Here is a 26,676-nt window from a genome sequence, read left to right on the forward strand (position 1 = left end):
CTAGATGATCTCCAGAGGTCCCTTCCAACCTAAACCATTCTGTGATTCTGTATATATGCATGTGTGTGTGTGTGTGTGTAGATCAAACCAAAGAACAGCATTCAATAAATTAGTAGCTGTGTGAAAAGCTGACTAATCACCAAACTTGTCTCTCATTTTGTTTCTGGCAACAGATATACCATGAAGTCACTAAAAATAAAAGTAATTATGGGAATTGGAAAATTTTTTTTAAATAGCTCATGAGCAAAAAAGCTGCTGTTCTTAATTAGCATAAGGATAACAACAGCATCAGCAGATCAGTGTTCCATAAACTCAATTGTCCATACATACCACAGTTTCAGATCAGAAAAATGTAACGATTTTTTTAAATACACTGCAAGTATCTTAGATACTTTTTTCAAATCCTTTCTGCAAGCTGAAGTTGAAGAAGCTTACTTAAAAAGCAGAGGCTTATACCTTGCAATGGATTGTTCTCATATCGTTTGTTCTTCATAAAATTGAGAATTACACCATATATAAAGGATAAACACATTTACAACAGAAGCCTAACATTCATTTTGCATGTTTTTGTCTTGTCTTTCTTTCAACACAGTCACCACCTGTGACAATTCTCTCTGCTCGAGTTGAGCTTTCGGTTTTCCTAAATTCTCCTACGTGGTTTTTAGATAATGAACGTTTATGTGTAAGAGCAAATTCCAAATATATCCCTGCTTCACTCAAAATAGTCACTTCATTTTGTTGTTCATATTTCCTCTACAAATAGGCATATAACACAGTCCTCATTTATTATTGATCTGTTCTGTTTTACCAGACTGCTTTTTCTTTGGTATTTAGTAGCAGGCTGACTCTTTCAAAGTTTTACATAGCTAACACTGAAGAACAGAGAACTAAATGAGGGTATCAGAGGCTGAACAAAATAATTCTGTTTTCTTGTTCTCTAAAGTCTCCTTCCAGGCCCCATCCGGAAGCCCTGCAGCTATACTGGAATGCAAGTCATAGGATAATTCAGATAGAGTAAAGGCATTTGAACCAGAAGGACTGATGGTGGCAGTAGCAGACAGAATTTTACAAGACAAACTCAGCAGACTAGGAGAGAGATCAAAACACTAGGAAATCCAAGGAGGTCCAAGTCCACAAAAGTATGAACTGGGTGATAACATCACTGAGCAAAACAAGGAGGATCAAGGTTTGTTTACATCATTAGAAGCTGACTTTGCCTGTGACTCATCAGTGGTCCGAGCTTCCTTGAGCTCTGGCGGCAGTGAGCGTTCTTGTAACCTCAAACTCAGCCTTTTCTGTGCTTTGTTCACCAGCTGAAGCAAGGCTCTACAGTCCCTAGGCGGTCCAAGAAGTATGCCATCAACTGGGCACCGATGCCTGAGACTAGATACTAACTGGCTAGAAATAATAGCAGTTAAATGATTATCTTGAAGAGGTTTTGCTGGTAGCCCTGTAGAAGCATCAGGTGCTTCAGTATTTTAAAGCACACAGAACTTTTGTTTGCTTTTGTTTACTTCCTATTCCATTCTGAATGTCGTTTGCCTTGTAACAACATAGTTCTTTCTAGCAGTGCCAACAAAGATTTTTCTAAAACAAAAACAAAACAAACAAACAATATCTTCCAGCCAAGCAACTGCTGCATTAAAATTCCAGAATCAAAATACCTGCTTGGTATTCTAAACTCATTTATGTACATCTAAAAAAGTAACACATCAGGTTAAAATGCAAGAACTACGTATTGCCGTGAAGCAGCATGCCCAAAATGTATCTTTTACAAACACTTCGATAGCTCTGTTTTAACATAGTAGTTTCATCCTCAAGCTAGACACTCTTCAGTTGATATATATTAGAGAATACTACTCCACTCTCTTCCCCAGCACAAAATAGTGGAGAGCAAATGATCTATGGCATTTTAAAAATGTCTTTTTGTTTCTAGCTGTTACTCACATGATAACGGATGCTAAGATACTATTGTGAGAGCATCCAAGCAACAACTCAAAGTTTCATTAAAAGATTTCTGAACTGCAGCGTGTTCAAAGAAGCAATTTTAGAAAATTTTTAATAATATTTTTCCAGTCATATTAAAAGTGCACCTGCATGTGTAGTTAGTTAATGTGAAAGTCACAAGTAAGAGAGAATGCCTTAAAAGTCTAGATCTCTTCAAAGCCCAGTAGTGAGATTTTAATAGGATAACTGCTTACATATTCAGAAGTGTTACACATTCATCGCTGCAGAGTGCATAACACTTATGCAGGCATCTGTACAGTGTACAAGTCTTAGGGATACTGTATATTTCAGCACCGCTTTGCTGAAAGAACTCAGCACTTCTGAAATCTAAGTGTTTATCTAGATGTTTAAACATGTCTTTAAAATCTCAACTTTTCAGACACTTAGAATACTGGCTCAAAGATACAACTAAGCAAAAAAGCAAGTTTGCAAAAGGGCCTAGTTTCCGTATATTTTTCAAATCTGATACTACTATAAACAGGGATATTGTTAAGGGATTTAAAAAAGCCTTTTTATAAGTAAAATGTGCTCTGAAATTAATCTTAAATTTTTCCACTTTTCCAGGCTAAAAAAGGGGTGGGGGGCGTATTTTACCTAAGCAGGGACTGCAGACAACTCAAAATGAGAGAGAACTTCAACGAAAGCTCCCACCTCTATCTACAGTCTTCTCCGATTCACAAATATAATGTTTCAGATTAAGCAACCAAGACAGCCATTTCAGCCCTGGAGGTCAAATTTCAAAAAGATGACGCCCTTGAGAACACACTCAACCACTTGCCTTGTATATGCTTACACACAGCTGGCCTAATCCTTTTCATGACTTCAGATGTGTCAGTTATAATTTCTTAAGTTAGATACTATTCTCCTTATCCTTTTAAAAAACAAAAAAAAGCACACTATAAAACAATAGTTTGCTTCCCAGCTTTTTGTGACGAAAAAAATTTCTCATGGATACTTGGATGTAGTTTGACTGACATCAAACATTCACAGTGTAAAACAGTACTAGATTTTCAGTAATTTCTCTGACACAGCACAGCTGCCAGAAAAAGCACTCTGTATTCAGGAATCCAAAAACGCTAATTCATCTGTGAAAAAACTCCTGTTCTCGAGTGAAGGGTACAGCAAAAGAAATATTCTTGACTAAATGGTGTGCATTCTCTGCCTAATACCCTGAATTTGCTCTTCATAACTGCCAACTTTAAGACAAAATTCTTCTTATAGAAGGGAGATACCACAATAGCAGCAACTGCAGTGCCAGGCAGAGTTTATGAACCAATGCCACAGTGCAGAAAGCATAAATACATTAGTGCTAACTGACAAGGTCTCCCAGAAGCCTGGCCATTCAAAGTCCTCATCTAATGATCTATAAAAAGTTTGTCAGGTCTTACCCTGAAAAACTTTTGCCCTGTCAGTCAACAACTACTTGGAAGTAGCAGGAACATGTAACACTTGAAGAATGAGGTCAATACCTACTTAAAGAATCTGTTCTCAGATGGGCTACTGTACACATTTCTGTACCAGAAGTTATATCTTTCAGTTTTTTCAGGCATGAAGAATCTTTAAGCACAAGGCAATCATTCCTCCTCGGGGAAAATCAGGAAAAGAGAGATCGACGATAACCGCATGCATTTTCCCTAGTGTATGTAAAGTTTTCCTGCTGAGAGAAGCAGCCCACTTTCTCTTCCTGCGAGGAGGTCCACCAGAGCAAAAAAGCCTGATAATGAAAACCCTCAGATTTATACAATGGTATCTTGAAAAGACAGTTTAACCACAGAATACAGCGTGGAAATGCTCTCTTCCTTTGCAAGAAACGGGGGCAAACAAGCTCAGCAACAAAATCAGGCTGTGCAGTAGCTAGAAATAAATATAGCTTTGAGTTTTCCCAGAATCAAAAGTTCGGAACAGCAACGTGCTGGTATTCTGAACAAGCAAGAGGAGTTAAACAGCTCAGGCAGAGATACAGCTGGTAAGAACTATCTTCAGAGGGCAATTTACCTCTAAGCAAAAACTGACCAATGCAGCAGTCAAGTTAAAAACAGATATGCAATTGAGAATGAAAGAGCTCTAACATGTTCTTTAAATATAAACATTTCACTCACATGTATATTTAACAGAACATAAATTCAGAGTGTAACCCAGGAACGTAGTGCTTCAGTGAAGTAGGCAAGATATTCCTCACATACACAGGCGTATTTGCAAACTGACAACTCAAATTATAATTCATGCAGACTTATACATAACTAGGCATAGAGGACTTTCAAATTATTTCTGCATTAATTCCTCTGAAAAATGTATTTAGAAAGAGAATCCTCCACGATTACATTACTGTTTGTGACTCTTATGATGAGAGCTGGTGTTCTGTTATGGCTAGTGTTACGAAAGGAGTCTAGAAGATAAAGGTTATCTTGAAGAATTTACTGTCCGGTTTAAAAAGAAGATCTGAACAACCAAATAATGGAAATTTTAATCAAGCTGGCCATACATACATGTATGGTCATGTAAAAAAAGTTGAGGAACAAAGCAGTTAAAGTGCAAGCACTCTTAGCACAAAGATACTACAAAATAACCCTTTCTTTGGGCATCTTTAGGCAAAAAATACTTTGGCATTTTTACAAGACAGATTATTTCATGAGATAAAGCAATGAATTTTATGTTCATGCGGCCAAAAGCGAGTAATACTAACTTAAGTAGCTTCTCACTTAAATGCCTGGCTGCAAGCATACACAGAAAAAAAAAAACAACAACAAAAAACTCACTACCCTTAACCTCTCATTTCCGAGTGTGCCAAAACAGCTTCAGCAATATAGCTGGCTCCTACAACAGCACACAGTGCACCACAGGCTGTTCCACATCTCTGAGAAACTGGCATTGGGACTAATGGAAAAGCCCCACCAGTGAGACTACCTGTTATAACACTTCACTATAAAGATGTTAAAATCAATTTGTTTCATTTTTAATGATTTAATGCAGAAATTAAAAAAAACCTTTAAAACCAAATTTATATGATTTTTTGAAAGAATAAATGATTTTTAATTTTATAATCTAACAGTAAGAGCCAACAGTCTTCAAAGAATTTTTCATATTTTAACTCTATTCTTTAGAACTAGAGTATAGAAATTGCGCAATTTTGTAATTGTGTCATTTTTCAAGCAGTAAATTCATGAGCAAGAGTCAATTTCCAAATGCCATTAATCTCTCAAACAATATAATGTGATTAAAAAACTTACAGTGTGAGCACATTTCCAAGGGGTAGCTTGCTTCATTTCCCTGAAACACAGAAAAAGAAAAAAAGCTGTAATTATTCCCAAGTTACCTTAGAGGAACTATTTTACGTTTCAGCATTGTAAAGATCTTGGGCAGGACAAGTTATATGGTAATTTAAAAAGAATATATATTAAACCCAGCAACGGACTACAGTATTTTATTGGTTCCATGTTACCAAAACGTACAAAGTAATATAAAACCATTCAGAAAACTCCTCTGATGTAAACAGCCATTGATTATTACCAGGAAGATATTATAAGTCCAGATGATCATAAAGTTTAATAGCTTCAAACCTATACTCTAAACAAAAAAAAAAAAGTCACTTATTACTTGTGCAAATGCTACTTTCAAGTTCAAGCGGTATTTAAATTAATATCAAACTTCACACAAAAGCCGCTTTACCATTTTATTTTATACAAAAAAAAAAAAAAGAAGAAGAGACAAGTCCTTATGAACAACCATGATAAACCTTACTCCAATAGCAAAAGAAAACTCCAGCATATATTCCCCCACTTACACTCTCCCCCCCAAAGGATTCATACAGGAGGAATGACAGTTAAAAAAAAAAAAAAAAAAAAGTATACACTTCCAGAAATACAGATGCAACAACTTTATATTTAGACATTTTTGTATCATAACATCTTAATGTGCCCTTATGTTGTAGCAGAGGGGAAAGTTAATGTGTAAAACTTTAAACCCTAGATACAGTAATTGCAAGCAAACTTAAAACTTTATGGGGGTGCAGTCACTTTGAACTTACACATACAGAAATCTGCAACCATAATAACATGAACTCCAGAAAACAATAAAAACAGAAGTTGGTATTTGCCCTCCCATACTCCCAAAATGCCTTACTTTGAGCCAGAGAAGATTGCAATACACATATACTTAATCTTTTCTTAGAGTCAGTCATCAAAGGAGCAACCAGATAACTTAAGAGATCTGTAACCAAACCTTTCCAAGAAAATATTTGAGGAAGTGTTTTACACAAGAAAGCAGAACAGGTTTAAGATGAGTCTAAAACACATTCAACAACATTTCTTGCATGGCATGGAGTATAAGGGATTCCACAGTTCAGCACTGGCACACAGACTCCTTAAAATTACACAAATTGTACAGAAATAAAGAGATTACTTGATGGAGGAAAAAAGTAGTACGACATTTAGCTTGGAAGCATGCGACTGCATTTCCTAATAAGGACAGAAAGGGACAGAATAAACATCTCATGAACCTAAACATCTCTGAGAGGAGATGCATTGTTGTGTGGGGGTGGCTTGCTCTTTTTCCCAGGACATACATTCACTATGCTTATCCCCCACAACCCATACATTCGCTTGCTTCTTCACAAAAAGAGGACTTGCTTTTTTTTTTTTTTTTTTTTTTTTTTTTTTTAAGTGGAGCAGCAAAAGGTACATCCTTAACTTCAGCCCCAAAGTCTACTTATAGCAAGATAAAAGTTGAAGAACAGAAACGTATATAGGGATGGGCAGGTCCCTAAAATCTAAAAAGCATGACTGAGATATTCAACAAGAGAAACGTTTTCATTGCAGCAGGGAATCCAAAAGAGCAGTGTCGCATAGGAAATCTTGGATGGAACCCAACCAAAGTCTTGGGAAAACTATGAAGACCAAAACAGGTAGTAAAAGCGAAGTGTATGCATACGAATAAAAACAGGTATGGGATTTTAAATGTGGGGAAAACAGAATCAGAGAATTTTGAAACAGGAAGAAAACAGGAACCAGGAGATCCAGCTAGGCTGCTCTTAAGACACGAGGCCATGAAGAGGCAAGAGAAACACCAGACTCGGAGGCTGCAAATTAAAGGAGAAAGCTGAATTAAAACCAGTGCACTTTTGCACATGCACACGCAAATATACAACAATATCTGAACTACATTAAAGACTGTTCTAGGCACTTGCATACTTTGTCAAGTAGGGGGACAAAGTTAATTACTGGTATAGGCCATTCAAATCAAACTGGCCAAAGAAGCATAAAACATTTCTGAAAAAATGAGCAGGAAGAATTAAAAAGTGGAAGTAACACTTTTTTCAGTTCATGAACTGAGTAAATATAACGTTTGTAAGGAGTCTTACTATGCACCTAGTGCATAGTCTTACTAGCACCTACATGCTAACCCATAGCAAAGTTATTTACATGAAGTAGATTGGAAAAAAAAAAAATCTTTGGAGAGCAGAGAAAAATAAATGAATAAGCTTAAGCTTAGTTTTTCTATGAAACAGGTACTGCTAAAAAGAAAGCCTAAGAATACTTACCTATCCTGGACTGGCACTCTGGTATCTAAAAAAAAAAAAAAAAAAGGTTAGAGGAATCTAGTAAATGACAATGTAAGAATTACATGAGCATTTAACATTTGCTACATGGTATTTAAGCAGAGTGTTAAAAAAGGTAATTACCTGTTATTGATGTGCTGAGTGTTCATTTTCACAGAAGAATTCAAAAATCTACTGTTTTAAAAAAAGCTTTCAATTGTCAATTTTTACTAAGAATAATTGTTCACGCTACTCATAGCGAGGGTGAGATTCCTGTCTGTAAACCTGTGACCCGGACAAACACAAAGGTGTTCATCTGCACCAAAGAATCAGTCTTCATAGATGAAGTTTAATCATTTGATCTTAGGGGCAGACATCTTTCTTATTTTACACATTAGTGCAAAAAGGTCACGTATTTACCCTCAGATAGAACGAGGGTATGTGCTTACCATATGAAAAGCAATTTAAGCCCTGAAACACAAGCGCTAAGTAAAGTATTTTCTTGCTGTTAAAAATTAGGTACGCAGTGGGTAAGATGAAGGTCTAAAGCTACCTTCACATTACTGACCTATGAAAAAAGCAGGCAGGTAAGTACAGCTATGAGATTTCATAAAGGATCTTATGAGTCCTTCAAAAAAGGAAAAAAAAAAATGGGTATTTATTTTCTTACCTAAAATTTTAACGTAAAGAATTATAACTTAACATCTTGACTAGGTAAGTATTCCAAAGAATGCTAGAAAATATTGTGATTGGACATACTAAAAGAAAAAGTTATATGTAATACAAAAGGTACATGGATACTATTAAACACCTCATTCATCAAGCAAAGGAACACTGCATAATTTCCTGGTTAATTAGCAACAAAATTGTGACTTACAAAGCAAAATAATTATACATTAAGAAACAGCCCAGAGTCTAACCAAAGGATGACCAAATTCTGAGTGCTGCAGAAATATCAGTTTACTAGTGATAAATCAAAACATCATTACAGTATTTCAGAGTTTGATACAACATGTAGTCTGTTTCTTCAAGAACAAAATGCATGTTATATGCAATCATGTCCTCCACTAGTTCTTCCTCTTCTCTCATTTTTGCAGTTGTGCCTTATATTGATTACGGATAATCTATTAACATCCTTTAGTCTTTATTTCTTTTATATGCTTTCCATAAAAATGTTTCTTCATTTCTTCTGCTGGTAGTTACTCCAAACACTAATCCTTCACTATTCATTAAATCAGTTTTGTACATGTTCCTCCAAGGTAGGTTAGTTATGGGCAATTATTATCTCGACAAAAGTTTCCTCGTAGTGAAAGAGATGAAGAGCTGTGAATAGAAAATCAAAAAGGAAATTTGCCATTAGATACAGAATCTAAACAACTTCAGCAGCAAAGTTTTTTATATAAAAAAAGCTGATACACTAACAGAAAAGAGTGCAAAACTGGTATTCAGCATCTATTAGCAAAAATACAGTACTTCCTAGATCTGTTTGATTATATGTTACTCCTCTGTATGATGCACTTCTTCCTGTAAGTTATTCAGAAGCTTAAATATAAGTGTTAGTCTTCAGCTGTTTTTCTGCTTTTATGAAAGCAGATCTCAATGCATCTATATGCTAGCAAGCCACAATGCCAGCTTAGGTATCACCCCCAAATTCTGTCCTCTAAAAGGCTATGCATGAGGGACTACAAATACAAACCAACTACTGGAAAATAGCTGGACTGTTTCAGAGCTTTTGATCCGTTTCCAAAACCAGATAATGCATTAATTCAACAGGTGGCAAGAGCGGGCTCTTAAGATTAGTTTAGTACCTAGAAGTAGTTGTTGGATATTTACTATGATTTCAGCAGCAACTTAAAAAGAATCAAGATGCAATATATTCATCCTTGTTACAAACTGCTTTAGGCTTACCGACTGCTCCAACACTGCAGCTGGCTGTCATGCCTATGCACCAAAGCTTCCCACGGAACTGAAACATTACTAGTGCTCTTGCATTCATATTTTTGATGGGTGGGCACTACATCATGGGTTTTTCTCAACACACTGTACACATACCTTCTGCATTTGACCCTGCACCTTCTAAATTAGTAGTCATCTTTGTTATCATAAGAAGCAAACTGCAGTGTGCAAGTAGAACAGTTAACTATGCCATGTCAACTGGGGGTTAGAACTATGGATTAAAATAATCAATTTCACTTGTCAAATTACACACACAGTTTGCCATCACCTACTACTACAACCAGCAAAAAAAAAATAGCAGTGTTAAGAGCTAAGATGGCAGTCAAACTAAAAACAGCCCACTCAAAAACCCTTCCTCTTCTGGAAAAATGCAAAATGCTTCTCTTTTTCCTATATTTATTCCTTTCCACACCACCAAAATTAAAGATTAATGAAAGTTACCTGATGCAGAGACCTCTTCCCCTTCCTCCTTCATAGGGCTCATTTTCCACATATTGCAGTTTTCACAAAGCTTTAACATTGAAGAGCTGCCAGCTTGGTGAAGAGAACATTTTTTAAACACTATTTCAAGAAGTTACCAGAGCTTTGGCTGTCATGTAGAGGTTGGGGCTGTAGCCTTCATTCACAGCGAGCAGGTGAATTGGCAGACCAATTTAAGAAAAATGTTATTTGCCATCAAGGCTACAAAAGCTTTTGTATGAAAAGAATAGTTACCAAACATGCCACACAAACAGCCCCAATGGCTTACACGCTTGTTAAAACAAATTTCTGACAAAGCCTAGGAGGCTTTAAACCACATTAATATTCAAATTACTAAATTAATTGATGGTCAGAAAATCGTGCAAGATCTCACCTACTGTAATTTGCACATTTCATATGTGACTTACTGGAATTAAAGCCTAAAGAGTTTCCCAAGAGCACAGACGACAAGCGTGTCTAAAGTTCTGTCATGTCTAACGAATATGGCTTTAAACAAGATATAAACAGGAATTAGGTATGACTGAAAAAAGTAGTAAGCAAAACATATCTGCCCACCCATTTCAGAAACAGCATGAATATATCTTGCCTTTTTTGCTTAGCTCCAATTGCTTGCAGTTTTTAACATGAACAAACTACTAAATATAGAAAAGGTGTCTTAGCCTGGGAGGAATCTAATATCAGAAAGATCAGTGAATCAAGAAAAACATATTACAGATTATCTTCCAGTATATGTAAACAGGAATATTCAATTTATATCTTATAAAAGCAAACTTGTAATGAGGACATTATAGATAAGACGGCCAGGAAATTTAGCATTTGTTTTTCCCATTCTGAGAAAATAATCAATCTTCTGAGCTTTTCACTGAAAAGTAAAAGAAATCTACTTAAAACTGGGATATCACAACACAGTTATCTGAAAACAAGGACTGGCCTGCAGATTAGTACAGACTTTTTTTTCCCCTTTAACTTCCAGAAATTAGAAATCAACGTTTAACATGACTTAGTCACTTCTACACAGTAAAAAAGTTACTAAATGCAAAAAGCTTAGTAAAAGTTACTAAATCATCATAAGCAATGCTTCCTATGCGTAACTATTCCAAGCACCCAAAGAATAACTGTGAATAAGAATAACCTGTGTGAATAACTGTGTGAATATCAATAACCTAAATATTAGTTTTACAGAATTAGAAACTTTCTCCTAATATTTTCTGGTTTTCAGCAAAAAACCATTAAAGAAATCATTGCAAATTCATCTGACTTACAGACACCTGCTGATTTTTCTGAATCATTTAAAAACCCTGTATTCCAAAGGTTACTGTCAGAACAAGTGAACATCCTTTATGCTCCGTGCCCCCCCCCCCCATTTCTATTCACTTCCCTCTACTATTCCCTATTATGATAAATAAATTTAACCACCATCATTTGGATGGTATATTTAAATATTTCCAATGGCATCCACTTTTAGGACATTCTTTAGCACAAGACTTCTACTTAAATGTTAAAAGAATAAAATGTTAAATAAAACGTTAAAGGAACACATACACTTCTGATTTTTTTTCCTGACCATATTCATGTTAAGTCAGATATTGTGGTACCAAAGAATTAACTGAAGCCAAGAAATTAGCTTAACAAGACATACAGAAGCTAAAGGTACCTAAGAGTAGTGACAATTTCACTGTTTATCCCAATTTCTCAACCTTATTTTCAAGATTCTGACCCACAGAAAGAATTCAAAGAGTACCTAACAACACTGACACCTGCCTCACATGCAGTAAAGTTCCCAAAATGAAACGTCAGTTTCCCCAAGGAGTACACTGCACTACACTTCCCAGTCCTCCACTGTGTTTCCAGGCCATCAAGACATCCAGGCAATCTAAGTTTATTTATAAACTTACTTCCTTGTCCCTCTTATTCTGAGACTAAGATAATATGACCGAAGTTTAAGATCCATTAATTCCAAGCTGAATCCAGATACTTGAAGTTTCTCAAGTTCACTAAGCCAGATGCATCCCACAATAAAGGTAAACAGAGAGAAACTATAAGTTGCTGTCACAAGATTCTTGCATCTTACTAAATACAAAAATGAAACATATTTTGACTCTGGATTTGCCAATGGATTACTAATGAGTTTTCCTTTACTTTTTATTCAAATGCACAAACGTTCCTCAAATGTTGTTTCTACAAGTGTTGAAAAAACCTCACAAGCACACTTTTAGTGTGTCAAATGCAGCAACTTGATGCTAAATGCTTAAGAAGGTCTAATAACCTTTTTTTTTTAATAAAATCAAAAAAGCTAGGTAAGACATAGGAGTTCAGTTTGGGATTAAAAAAAAAATCTTTTCTAATGTTACTCTGTACAATTTTACTAATTTGACACATTCTTGTCCAATCAATGAATGGTTCCCCTTTGATGGGGGGGAAGGGGGGGGGAATTTTTCTATTTTCTAGCAGCCAAAATTTTTAAGAGGAAACAACTATGATATCACCCAATCATTTAAAAGAGACTACATAAGCCTGTCAACATAGTCCTCCATTCCACCTTCATCTTTTGTTGTAGCACAAACTGTAGTCTCCCCTATACCTGCTGACGAGTGTAACCATCTTTCCCTACAGCTATGAAAGTGTTGCACAGAGCGTTACTAATTACACTTCCTTGGAAGGTTTGCTGACATTCCAATAAACCACTAAGCTTACATGAGTGCTCATTTTTCTCTTATGATCTTAATTCAAAGCTGAAACAACTACAAAGATACAAGAGACAGGCCTCACAGCTCTTAATATTCTAAAATATCATTTCTTTCTCTCCTATGAGAGAATCTTATCTGAAGGCTAATCAACAGCAAACACTGAGCAAGTCTACAAGGACCTTGTAGTCAAAAAAGGGCCCTACTAGAAAAAAAATATTTAGCTTGTTTCAACATATCTTTGGAAGAAGATTTCAAGTTTTAAATGTGTTATCCTCAAAGCAGCCTGAATTTCTTAATCCTGCCTCTAAACAAAACACTCCGTGACCTTCGGTATTGAAGGAACTCCAAAAAAGATTAATACCTAATTCTTGAACACGGCATTTAAATTGCAGACATCAGAGATAATGAACCAAGGCAAAGGGGATTGATGGATTTAGGATTATAGTAGGATCAAGTCAGGTTAAAGCTTTTACAGCATTCTGGAATTGTTGTTCTTTGCAAGTATACTAACAAAACATTACAGTAGACTTTGCCACATTTCATAAGAGATGGACTTTAATTAAAAACTTATTTCAGATACATTTATTAGATCTGTACGTAACAAAATAGGTGATGATTCTTTAAGATTCCGCTCTTTTGAATGTCCATCGAGTTCCACCACATCCCCCCTCAATCCAAGAAAAAGGAAGCAGGAGACTGTGCAAGTCACAAAAAGCCTGCAGTTTACTCCTTAGTCACTACCTAATCTGGTCATGGCAATGCTTAAGCTCTGGCAGTCATTTTAAGGGAAGGCACTTGTCCTCTGGCTGGCAGTTGGCCAGTCACTTCTCCTACGCTTTATTTAAATCCTATAGAGAAGACCCCTGTACAGCAAAGGGAGTTATTAATGGCTTAAGGCCATCACAGTCAAGTAGCTATTCTAGGACATCACAGGGAAGCCCCAAACCAATGAAGTATGAAAGGAATCCAAAATTAGAGGTAGCTACTGTTGCCGAAACCTCTACCGGACAGGAGAAGTAAAGCAATCAAGAGCATAGTTACAAGATGGTTCAATCTTCCGGATTAATACAGCAAAATGGCACATTATAGATAAGGGGAACAGAGAAACAAAAAACAAAAAACAAAAAAGTATTCAAATGACTCCTACCTAAATTTTAATGTTTTGTATTCTTACACAAGCTGTTTAGTACCCAGTGGCAATCTGTAAAGTCTATCCAGTTACAACAGGGACTATGTAATTTATATATTTATGTACATGGATGCCACAGTTCTTCCAATTTGAACCCAGTTAAAAGTTCAGATTTTGTTAAAAGCTCTGCAATTGTATGATCTCAAATGTATAGCACAGAAGATACAATACAGAAGAACACTGAAACCCCACAGAGTTTGCAAAACTATTTCTAGGCAGAAAGAATGATCAAAGATAGAAAATATTTTTACCGCTAAGTCCTTTCTCTGAGTTTGGAGAAGAAAAGCAGCCATCAAGTCAGAGGATACAGTTAGTATTCACAATACTATTCACTAGATGTGCGATTACCCCTACAAGTCATCTTATGCAAGTTCGATGTAGACATAATAAAAACATGAAGAATAGCTAGATTGCTTTAAACTTGACATAACTTCATTGATGCATCTGTAATATGCGAGAATTCTAGTGAAAGTTTTCTGTTCTGCTTGATGAACTCCCTGCCAGTGTTGGTAAAATGATGGGCAGGTAGAAAAGTAACAGTACTGGAGATATAGCGCAGTTTTTGAAACAAGTTAAGACATAGGCAGGTTCATGTAACGTGTTGAGAAAACCAACAAATAAACCCTGGCATTCCAAAGAGTAGAATAAAATCTCCTACGTATTAGAAACAAAATTCTCACGCAAGTTTGCGCAACCAGAGGTTTTGCTGTCTTGTATAAGCACTGTAATCTGCAAAAAACCCTGAAGTAACAGGAATAGAAGTGTTAACTTCTGTGAGCTAAGTTACAATGCTCTGCATGCTATTAGACAACTTCACTTTTGGCAATTACTAACTACTACTGCTTAGAGATAACAATTCAGTCTACTTATGCAATCTAGAGATGCCATTTTTGAAGCCTGCATGAGTTTTGAAAAGTCCCAAAAATCTGTGATTTTAAAAGTACATAATTTAACCATGAACTGTCCAAAAGACAAGGAAAGGACAATTTGCCAGAAAGATGCTAAAGCAAATCACCTTTAGAAGGGGAACAACAACGTTCTGTCACCACTAAATCAAAGTACGTTTTGATGTAATTAATTAAGAGTTTGTGTTACCAAGTCTTTGGAATAAGAGAGGCTGGTGCTCCATTTCTTCTGGATTAGTCATAAAAAAAAAAAAAAAAAAGAAAAATAGTTGCGAGACAGTACTTGGTTTCGTTCTGCTAATGCTAATACATTACTTTCACCTACAGAACCTCTTATGTAGCTGGAAATAAAAGAGAACTTTCAGGCACGCAAGTTCTTCAGGTCTGAAATACATAAGAATCCTGCACATATCTGACAAATTGTCATTGGTTAACCCCACTGACTGCTATATAATCTACAAAAGGCCTAAAAACTCTTGGGAAACAGAGGCAATTGCTACTAAGAATAAGACATGGACTCAGATAAGCTAATGATTTTTCAAAAGAGAAGCAAATTGTTTTCAAATTCAAAAAAAAAAAAAAATAGAAGTGACACTGCCACTGTCCCCAAAGCTGTTTAGTGGCTATATTCCATATTAACTAATACTTTGGATGAGGATATATCCACATTCAGAATCCTGGCATTGCCCACTATTTCAGATGATATATTCTCCATAAATCTTGGGAATAGAGACTTAAAAAGAAGTTTCAAAACAGTCCTCCAGCCACCACTGGAATGCCAGCAACCTTATCCAGACATCCTTAGCAGCTCAAGAGTAGATGGTCGGAGTCAAAATCACAGTAGTGATCGAGTGTAGCAAACTGGAGCACAGAAAACAAGTACATAAGGCTTTTGACTGAAGTTAATTCAATAACCTTGGCTCAAGAGATCACAGTAGCTTTCTTTGGGGACTATAAGATAATCACAAAGTTTCCTTCTCCTGTACAGAAGGTCTCGCAGGTATCAAGACGCTGAGACATGAACTCAAGTAGAATACACTCTTCTGTGAAGCCGATATGAAAGAATTCAGCAGCAGCTTTCAGTTCAAAAGAAAAAAGTCTGCTATTAATCTAGATCAGGTAGAACTTCTAGTAAAGTTTCTAAAAGAGAAAAATGAAGCAGCGACATGTAATGCAATAAAAGGCACTTTAAATGCGTATAACTTTTTTGGGTGAATAATTACTTGAAATGCTTCCAAAAGAATTAGAACCAACAGAATCATACAGGTCACAAATTCTCTAGTTTCTGTAAGTCAACCTATCAAGGCATTTACCATAGAGTTACTTCATTCTGTTCTAACTTGAAAGTTGCATCAAGTTGCCACTGCAGGAGTACTACCAGTTGAAAACTTCTTTTTTTGAGGGTGCAAATTCAAATTCTAGATTGTTACGTTTGAGACAACTTGCAAGAAACTACTCAGAGAAGACTCTAAAAAGCAAGAAAATTTCTCTATACACAGAACAGGGTGGTTCAAATAACAGAAATTCAACCCACAGTTGGCTACTGTTTTTTGAAGACACTATTTTATAAACACGGTAACTTAAAGATATAATTTTTAATATACTACTTTTAATATACTAAAAATTTAGTACATGACATGTTTGGTACATAATTGTCAGGCAGAAATGTCTTCATTAAACAGTAAGATGCATCATTTACTTACAACGGCCTGGTTGAAAGGCAGCCTTTGGCACATTCTCCTAGGAGTATCTAGAGCTGGAAAGTCAGATTACTCCTCAGGCCTAAGGTACCTTCAGAATCACACACAGGCCCACCATACAACAAATGCCTCCATGGTTCAGGTCTACCAACTTTCCAGTATAGCGTTGGGGGCGAGGAGAGGAGACAGGCCACAGCCACACCCAACCAACCCACCTCATGATTATACTATTACATTGACAAAGGCACCTCACGCTAAACACTAGCAAAGCAAAACAAGGTAGACGGTGCAGAACACTACAAAGAGACAGACATCAGTGACATGATAAACAGATCTACAAAGTGTATAAATCTTTATATAACCAAAAAAGAGTTTCAGTAAAATAGAGGCGGTTTTACAGTTATGTATATGGTGTAAAAAGCATAGGAGAAAGCCTAATATGTGGCTTAAAGTTTAACAAGAGACTAAGGTATTGTGGAGCTATCAGGGTGAACAGGTGATATCTTAATATCAGAGAAGTGACACCAAGTGGGGTGGGAAACAGACCACATGACTTCAAAAGCAAAGATAAGTTATGCTTGAGGAGATACTAGAAGGAGAGCAGATAGGAAGATCTACCAAAACAAAAAAAAAAGACTTATGTTGATCTTGTTCTTCGGGATATTAGCGGACAAAAAAGGGACAGTAATACCCATTTAACAAGACAGATACTAAGTTCTAGACTACATCTGAAAACTAATCTTCTCCACTTGATTAGTAGAAAAACTATTTTCTGTTCATTGGTGAATATAAACATAGAAAAATTCAAGTGACTGTAAAGAGTAAATTGTGTGCACGCACTTGTGTGGAATAGAATAACTTCGGTGCTGGAAAAATAAAGAAGCATTTACATACAAGGAAATAAAACTTCATTCTCAACATTAAGCCAGAAGAGTACACAAGCATCACTGAGAACCTGGAGGGAATAGGAAGAGAGTCACTTGATTTTGACCAATAATTAAAACAGATAATGAATGAGAAATTTAGCTTCTTATAGTCTCTCAAATGAATAAACACAAAACTACCAAATGAGTCAAAATACTAATTTATAGAAAAAAAATTACCTGCCCATTAAAGCTCTTCCAGCTTCTTCCTTTCTCTAAATAGTTTTTGGTTTTTTTTTTTTTTTGGGGGGGGGAGGGGGGGGGAGAACCACGCACACACACACAAAGCAGTTTTTGTCCAAAGAAACACTTCTTCCAATAAAACTGACAACGTTCAAAATGTCAGTTCCAATACAAAGACATAAAAATAGTTGTCCAATAAAACTCAGAATTAATCACTGGATGACCTACATAGAAATAAGAACAGAATAGTTAATTTACAAAAAGATTAACTTGACCTAAAACCATATAGATCTACAATTTGCTATATATAAAAACTCTCATGACACTGCTTTCAATTATATCTATTTAATTCTCAGCACTCCCATGTACTACAAAACAAAAAGAACTAGGGAGCTTTAGCAAATAGCTCTCTGGAGTAATATGAGTACAACTCTGCAAAGTTACCTGGTAGCTCAATACCCCCATCCAAAACTGGCAAAAGTAGTAGAAAGGTTAATTATATTCCCTATAGCACTTCTAGCAGAAGAACATTCTTGCCATCTGATGAGGGGTGTATTCTGCAAAAGTAGACTCTTCTTTCCACTACCCTGTTTTTTAACATGCTTTAGCATATTGCATAAACCACTGTAGCTTGAAGTACGTTTAAGCATGTTGGAAATTTAAGCTTATTTTTGGAATAATTTTGAAAACATTAAAGGCAAGTGTTATCAGCATCTGTAGAGTCAAAACTCTACCTCTGAAAAAATATGGTTTATGATACTCCAAATTCAAGAGAGTGAGAAAAATTAAGGGTAGACCAGTCTTTTGACACTTCTGATCTTTATTTTGCTTGTACCAAGAAGGTCAGATACAACACTGAAAACCCTAATTTTACAGACAGCAGAAACACTGATAGTTATTAGATCAGTTTCCCACTACATACTCAGCAAAGCTATGAGCCTCAGAAAGGAGTAATAATACTTCTTTAGGGAGAGTTTTCCAAAAGCAGAAATTGAGCTATAGCAGTCCCAGGACTCCCTGTGGACTCCCAGTAGAGAAAACAAACTTCCTAACTTCAGTCAGTAACGGTTAAGGAAGCACTTGTGACTGATCAGATACATTTGATACATGTATTAGACTGAGACAAATGTGAAAGATGAAAACCTAGCTTGAAATGAAGTGAAGCATGTCATCCTTGGACAGCAAGTGACAGACATACAGACTAATCTATTTGTTCCCAGAATATCTGGTAAAGCTCCCTAGCCATAAACATTTCACTGACTCACGCAAGCAAAGAATTGGGACCTATATCAGTTAGAAAATAAATTTAGAAAACTTCATTTTGGAGGTGGGTTAGGAATAGTAGATTCACTATATGCTGCAAGGGGTATTTGTAAAGTATGAAGACAAAAAAAAAAAAGATATTCTAGAAATGAAGAACTGGAGTAACTACTCGATTATAACGACAGTAAGATTATATTACAAAGTATAGCTGAATATAATCACCTATTCTCAGAAATACTTAAGAAATAGTCAAGAACAATGTAACCAGTGCATCTTTCTCTGCTAATTAACCTGAGCTTTTACATTTTAACAGTGTATTCAGTAACATGTTACAGTAAACTCTTTTAGCCACTTTAACTGCACAAGTTAAAGCTTTGTGAACAATTGTGCAGAGATATTTTTAAAGGGATTCGAGAGGGCCTGGGGGCGAAGCAGGGGGGAAGCTGATGCAATTCTATTGCAGATAACTGTTTAATAGTAGTTAAAAGACTCAAACGTACCTGAGCAGGGAGGTTTAAGTGCCAATTCAGAGAGTACTGCCAATTCAGACAGGCTATACCACTAGGATTTATAACAAGGTTTCAGAAAAGTCACACAGGTCAATGCACAGATTTAAAAATCAAGTAAATAGCATAACAACAGCACTGAAATTGGCTGGCTAACAGAATGCAAGGCTAGGACAACATCTATTTAAGAACCTTGTAAACAGTTTACTACCAGTTAGGGAGAAAAAGGGAAATCCAAATTGGAAAGAGGGGAGATAAGAATCTTATGGCTGGCCAGCAAGAAGAGGGAAAGTGGAAACAGTATATCAGAAAAGTTCATAAAGGAAAGTAGGCAGTTAAAGTTTCCATTCATGATTTGTCTCAAAAGTGATGGAAGAACACCGTAAAGCATTTGGTAAAGACATGTATCCAAACAGAAACGATGGTTCAAAAGTGGGATTCGATTTCAGGAACATATGAGCACAGAGAACAATCAGGAATGCAAAGAAGCAGAACTGGGCAAGATGTACAAATCAACGGAAGAAGCAGATGACACCGAAGGGGAATTATTGCATAGATACAGAATCCGCAAAATAGAAGTTGCATTCCAGTATTAACTGACTCTCTTTAATAGCTAACACTAATCTTAATACTTGGCTCTTCTTTCCAAAAGAGAAAATAACTTCATCAGAAATACAGTTGTCAGCTATTAAATTGAGACATTTTAACAAGCTCTGGATTAGTTAATGCCAGTCAAGAATGCATGAAGAATTAATTCAGTAAAGGATAAAGATGACTCTCACAGTTTGAAAACAGGCCCTACCACCACAGTGATCCCATACAGCTTATATTTAACTTTCTGCAAAATTCTTAATATTTAAAATGGGTCTTTCAGAGCATTAAGACCCTCCATCCTAAGGGAATACTTTTGTAGAATTCCTATACTGCTACTCCAGCAAGTTAGCAATTTATCATTTTCTGGAAAAGTTGCACTGCAAATTTCCAAAGCCTTCCAATTATCTCCACAGACTTTCACAAAAAAAGGAATGCAAAGTGAAGAAGAGTAAAACACAAGAATATCACACTGCTTTCACTTAAGGTTTTCATTTCTAATAATTACTCCAAAAATACCGAAACAGGTTTGAGCTATATCATGGAGATAATACTGACTTGGTTATACTACAATGGAGAGGTGATGTCCATTCAGGAGTCAGATGTGAAGTAATGTTCACATGCAATTAAAAAGACTATTTAAGCTTAAATTCTTTAGGGCAGAGTTTGACTTGTTTCTTACATTTATGTGAGGAAATATTTAATATTCAGTATCACATTCAGATATCTCACCTAGCACTTTTACTATAATAAAAGGAGGATACTCAAAAGATTAAACTAGAATTCAACCCCAGTTTCAGTAGCCTATACTTAAACAATGATGTCAAATATTTGAAGAACTATCCAAAATCTTATAGATGCCTGCATTTTTTGTAAAGTTTCATAGAACTAAGATTCCTTTTTCCCCCTCAGAAATCAAAGCTCATTAATCTTCTGTTGTTACTTGCAACATTTAAAAGCAGTTGCCCTAAAAAGAGCTGTAAATTTACATAAGTTATAAACGTACATAAAAGCAGGCACAGAAGTATGCACAAAGTAGCATTACGAAGATGACTGCTATTTATGGGGTCCACAGTTTCTCAAAATAAGTAGACACACCCCTGTAGAGCCCCAGTCTCTTTCAGTAATAATTACCAGTTGCTCTGGAGGCTCACAATCAAGAATCTAGTCATCCTAGTCCAAGCTACAGTACAAATAATTGCATGCGTCCCCAAAAGACTAATTGTCACAGCGGCGCATGCATGCACGATTTACCCGCAGAACCACAGTCTTTCTGTTACCTCTCATCTTATCTCTTCATAGGCGATCCTTGCAGAAGTTTACTGCTTGTAAGCCTTAATAAAGGCATATAATATGCATACACTTGCACACTAGTTTTAACGTGAAATACAAACCACAGAACATGAATTCTAAAATGTGAGCTATTTCACTGCTGTTTGCAAGATGCTGGGAAACATGGATTGTTTGACTTAAACCATTAACGATACAGCACAGGCTCAAAACAATCCCTCTAGAGGAAGTACGCAGGACAAAACTACCACTAAAAATCACTCACCCCCTCGTTCAGACTATCAATTTTCTGGAATCTAACTAGCTTACTCCCTACCACAGGGCATTTCAATACTATATTGTTATATACAAGGCCTAAATCTTAAACCATCATCTTATATTTCCTCTTGATTTTAGTCACTTTTACTCACTTAAGAGAGTTTTGTTTTCCACATCAATAAAGGGAATTTGACAACCTTCCAGCTAACTTCTCACATTTCAATCCTTTCAAGAAGTGAGCTACTCAAAGTGCAGACTAGTAAATGCAATTTCAGCAACATTCAAATTTAACTCTAATGTTCAAGACTACAAAAGACTAAAATTAATTAACCTTTCACATTCTCTAAATGATATTCTTCACTCATCTGATTTTTCAATACACTATCTGAAACTTTAAAACTAACCCAAATGGTACCCTGTGTAAATTCTTTAATCTGTCCCATGATTTAAAAGAACCAAACTTACTGTTCTGAATAAAATATTTCAGGAAGAGTAACAGGTTTTTTTTATAAGATCCTTAAACTTTTTCAAGGATTAAGTACTAGACAGATTTTATTAGACACACCTATAACAGACAGTGATTAGAGAGTTAAGAAAGTCTGCTCAAGTCCAATATAGAAATCAAGTCTATTTTGGGGGATTTTTGTTGTTGCTGTTTTCAAATTTATCCTGAAAGTTTTTCTAGACTTGTTAGCAGGTCTACATGCAATCATGCTTTGATCTTCAAAAAAATCTCGGCAGTGTTCCTTTAGTGTTATCAAGGACCCATTACTGCTCAGATACTGTTCAAGCTGCTAAGCCTGTTAAGCAGTGGCTCAATACTAAATTAAACTTCCCCAACAGAATATAATTACACACACAACACCGAAAAAGCTGCTCAGTCATTATGCCCGCAAAGCATGCAAGAGGTTTTCCTTCATGAGTTATGAGAGCCTAAATTCACACTCATGCAGTTTGTTTAAAAAAAATTCCTTTGAAGTCCTCTAAATAACTAGCAGCTCTGCTAGTCATAGTATCATTGAGCAGAGGGAATACAAGTGAGTTGTTTCAACCTTGGAGACGCTATTCAGAACCTACCAGTCACCAGTGCAACAACAGTTGTCTGTCTTGTACAACCTGTTACCAAAACACCTGATAAACAGGCATAGAGAGACTGTTCACAGAGTGTCAATGAAGGAGGGTTAAGAAGAGAGAGCAAGCGCAAGAGAGCAAGTGAGAAAGAACGAATGAGTACTACAGCACAGGTCTTCTTTCCCAAAATTTTCAGCTGTTTAAAATAAAGGGTAAGGAGAGTCCATATTTGTCACAAACGTATAGGAGGACGGAAAGAAGTTTCACAGCTTTCAAAGATGATACTAAGATCATATTCTTGTGAGAATCCCAGCTGAATCCACTTTTCCCAGAGCTGGGTTTCTTCCCAGAACACTATTATCCCTGGTCTTCATTTCCGGGCTTTCCATTCATTATTCCCTCCCTCTTGATCCCCCTCCCCAGCCCCCCAAATTCTGGCTCTTTAGCTAACAAATATCTTGCCGTGTTTTTAATTCCCACTTAACATTCTGTAAGTTATGTAATAAAGTGTTTGTGAACTTCAAGCTGAGAGCCTCAATATCAGCTTACCAGAAGGGTTTGGGTTCTTTGCCTTAACAGTTTGCTCAAAAACATCCATCAACATAGACTTCACAAATACTGACCTGAGTGTATTAACTGGCACAACCTGTTTACAGCTTGAAAGCTAACATTTTTATTGGCAGTTTATGAGAAACACTGTCTTGCTATCCAATGTATTCAACAAGTTTCTGATGTTTCTTTAACACAGTTTTTTTATACATATCTCTAGGGATTCTTCCTTATTTGGGATGGAGTATCAATAGCAGGGCCAATTGTCAAGTTACAAGCAAGTCAGATACAAGAAAAGAGGTTGGAGACTACACAGTTTTCAAAAGCAGTTAAAATAATGCATTTGTGGCTGTGCTATGTACAATCTCAAAGCAATATATATAACATTTTGTATTGGTCTTCCTTAATGCGGAAAAAGACTTAATTGCTAGTTAGTTGCTAATAGTTGCTAAATTAACATGTTCAGAAGTTGTGCTTTTTGAAAGGTACATAAAACATCACCATTACATTTTCCAATTTATTTAAAATAACTGTCACCCCTAAAATTACTTCACTTCAAAGATATGGGTATTTTTATTCTTAAAGACACACGAACCACTTAAAAAAATCCAAAACCTTTTCCACATTGACTTTTGCCACTTAAACTGTATATAAGAGATCTGCACAGAAAGACAAGCTATGTTTTAACTTTAACCTTAGCTAAACTTATCTCAATATTCAGCATTACTAAGGAAATATAAGATTTCAAATGGTACCCAAAATAATCTAGCTACATCCTATGTCAAGCAGTACATATTGCTACTAGTCTTGTACTTGGATCATTATGAACTAATTAATTTTAAGTCTTCTAAACTTTCTGATCCTTGATCCATGGCAATAGCAGTGAAAATGTCCCAGAAGTACTTGAACTGATACACTGAAATAGATCTATCTATGCCAGGTTAAAAGATGTTGGTCCTCATCCAAGTCTGTCCCACTTCATTCAGCAAGGCTGAATTTCTAGCAATCTTTCTCAAACTGCTGGAGTTGAGTTTCCTAGATGTCAATAGCCTAAAGAAAGTAAACTTAATAGCTCTCATGTGATATAAAAGTCCCATTTCCAGATCTAACCTTTAAAAGGAGTCACTAACACACTGATGCAAAGATGTTGAAAGCTTAGTCATACACTTCTTTTTTTCAAGTTCTACGTACCTTTGTATGCCCTAAGCCAAATGGACAGCGTACAGTAACTCTTCTAGTAGTATAAAAGTTGCTTTCTAACTCCAATAATTCATCAGCCCTGAGACCTAAAAATTCTTAGTAGCCCACTTGGTTTAGACTTCCTATTTCCAGAGCCAAAAAACACATTTTCCATTTCCCAGATCACATACTAGTGCTAGCTTTTAGACAATCAAAAGGGCCTCATACAAGTTATTCCTCCTCCATGACCTCAACTTTATTCATTTGTAGAACAAGAACAATATTTACCAGCTTCACAAGAGCACAGAAAGATAAGTTCTTATGATCACCGAGAGAAAGTGAACAGTTTTAAAACAATGTCTTCAATTGAGTCGGTAAATAAAACTCTTCAATTTCCAGACGTAAGGAGTTCACTGTTTTTTTCCTCTTTTTAATTAACAAAGGTATGCAGGTAAAAACAAAATACTTGCATCCTTACAATATCCTGCTGAGAAGTTTCCAATCTCATACCCTACAAGCATTTCTCTTTTGACATATATACACAAACACACATATACGTACACATATATAGATCTGTGCCTCTCATCATTCCTCACCTGTCACTTGAGCCTTCGCTCCCCCATCTTTCTAGTGCTTGCTCCTACAGAAGCAGAGGAGTTTGATCGTGACTAGGACATCACAGAATAGCACCTTCCCTATTTCTGCTAAGGATTCTGGGGAAAGAACTAGCACATAGGAAGTACAGGAACAATCAACCACCTTTGCTTCTGTGGTCAAAAGTACAGGAATAAACAAACACAGGAACACATAGGAGTAAACAAACATGGGAATAGAGGGAAGCATGTAAGTCAGAAGGAGGAAAGATGGAAAATAGGAAAATGTAACACTAACTGAATTTGCTGCTACACAGCAAAGAACAGCACAGTCATTTTTCCTCCTGATTAGAAATTCACCACGTTACAATCCTGAGCAGGGAAAAAGGGCTTGGGAGGAAAGAGGAGGGGCAAGGAAGTCAAAAGCAAATGGCTTTCAAGAAATCATAAATTAGCTCAAATTACAAAAAAAAAAAAAGTTTTTGCAACAAACATAGGTTTTTGTCACCTTTTCATGCAACTCAACCAAAACCTTCACAGTTTCATGCTCAACTACCATTCAGACTTCACATTTATATAACATTTTAGCAGAGGATATAATTTTCTTTAACAAAACTTAAAAAATCACAGGCAGTAAAAAAAAAAAAAAAGAAAGAAAAAAAAGAGGGAGAGAGAGGAAAGGAATTCTCTTTTACTAGTAGTGAAAACAATGCACTGCTGAAAAATCCTGTGCGGTAGTAATTTATGAATTACAGTATAATAAAACTATTAAATATACCTATAATTTTAAAAAGCTATTCCTTCTGTGGCACTGCCGGATAAGCACTGATCCAATACTTAGCTATATGGAAGCTATAAGATCTTCAGAGTTTTATTTCTTCTTAAAATACATTACATCAATCACAATTGAAGAAAACATTTCTTAAAGAAGCCTGGCCATACCTTAATAACTTTTTGCATACCTCTGATATACATAGGTGAGGAAAATGAGGTAGAAGCAGACTGAGAAATGGTTTAGCACTAAAAACAGGTGTTTCTGATTTGTTTCCCTAGAAATGCCAGCATTACTGAAGTGTCTTCTTTTCTGACACTGATGGACAGAAATGGTCACATCTCCTCCTTTAAATGTCTATAGGAACCCTAACTTAGATGTCATTAAACTCACTCCCTCAATGCTTCCCTTTTAGTGCTCACTGACTCTCAGACTGAGTTCAGAGGAACAAAACTGAAGTCAGATGCCTTAGCAGATAAGATGAACACTCTTGGCAGTTCCTGAGGCATGCCAACCACACATGATTTTCCCTTAAATTACTCAACTTCACTCTTCACTGTGGTTAGATTAAATCTGCTAACTCTAAAAGTTCTATCTTCCCCCATATGAAGACAATTCCACCTTTATTTCACCACAGAAATACTGAAAAAACATAATTACTTGGATCTCTTCCCTCCTCCACCAACAGCCTGCCTTCCTTTAAAGATCACAGAGCTAAGTAAATTTGCTTAGTCAAGTCAGCCTCTAAGCTATGCCTGTTACCAGTATTTCCAAAATAAAAACCTTCAATAAACAAACTGGCTTAAATAAGCCTACCAAGTACTTCTTCCTTAAGATCTACAGAGGAGCTTCACAACTTGAATTCTAGACAAGCTTGACTTGTAGCAGATAACCACCAGTGGTCTACAGGACAGACCATGGAATTACTTCTCAGTTCCTGACTGCTACCTGTGGCATGCACTCAGGAGTCAGATAAAGAGTAAATTCAGTCTTGTAAAAATTCGACATGTTTGTAAAGACAGCAGTGAAATTATGATTCCA

At 36.1% G+C, this 26,676-nt stretch overlaps 1 protein-coding gene across 1 annotated transcript in view; it reads right to left on the reverse strand.

Moving 5' to 3' along the window:
- PPP3R1 (protein phosphatase 3 regulatory subunit B, alpha) overlaps positions 1 to 26,676 on the reverse strand; it is a 43,767-nt gene that overhangs the window by 13,875 nt on the left and 3,216 nt on the right. The window contains exon 2 of the mRNA XM_068940748.1: positions 5,235 to 5,274. Coding sequence (XP_068796849.1) covers positions 5,235 to 5,274 — 40 coding nt within the window. The remainder of the gene's footprint in view (positions 1 to 5,234; positions 5,275 to 26,676) is intronic.

The sequence above is a fragment of the Struthio camelus genome, chromosome 3, assembly GCF_040807025.1.
Source record: "Struthio camelus isolate bStrCam1 chromosome 3, bStrCam1.hap1, whole genome shotgun sequence".
NCBI classification, from domain to species: domain Eukaryota; kingdom Metazoa; phylum Chordata; class Aves; order Struthioniformes; family Struthionidae; genus Struthio; species Struthio camelus.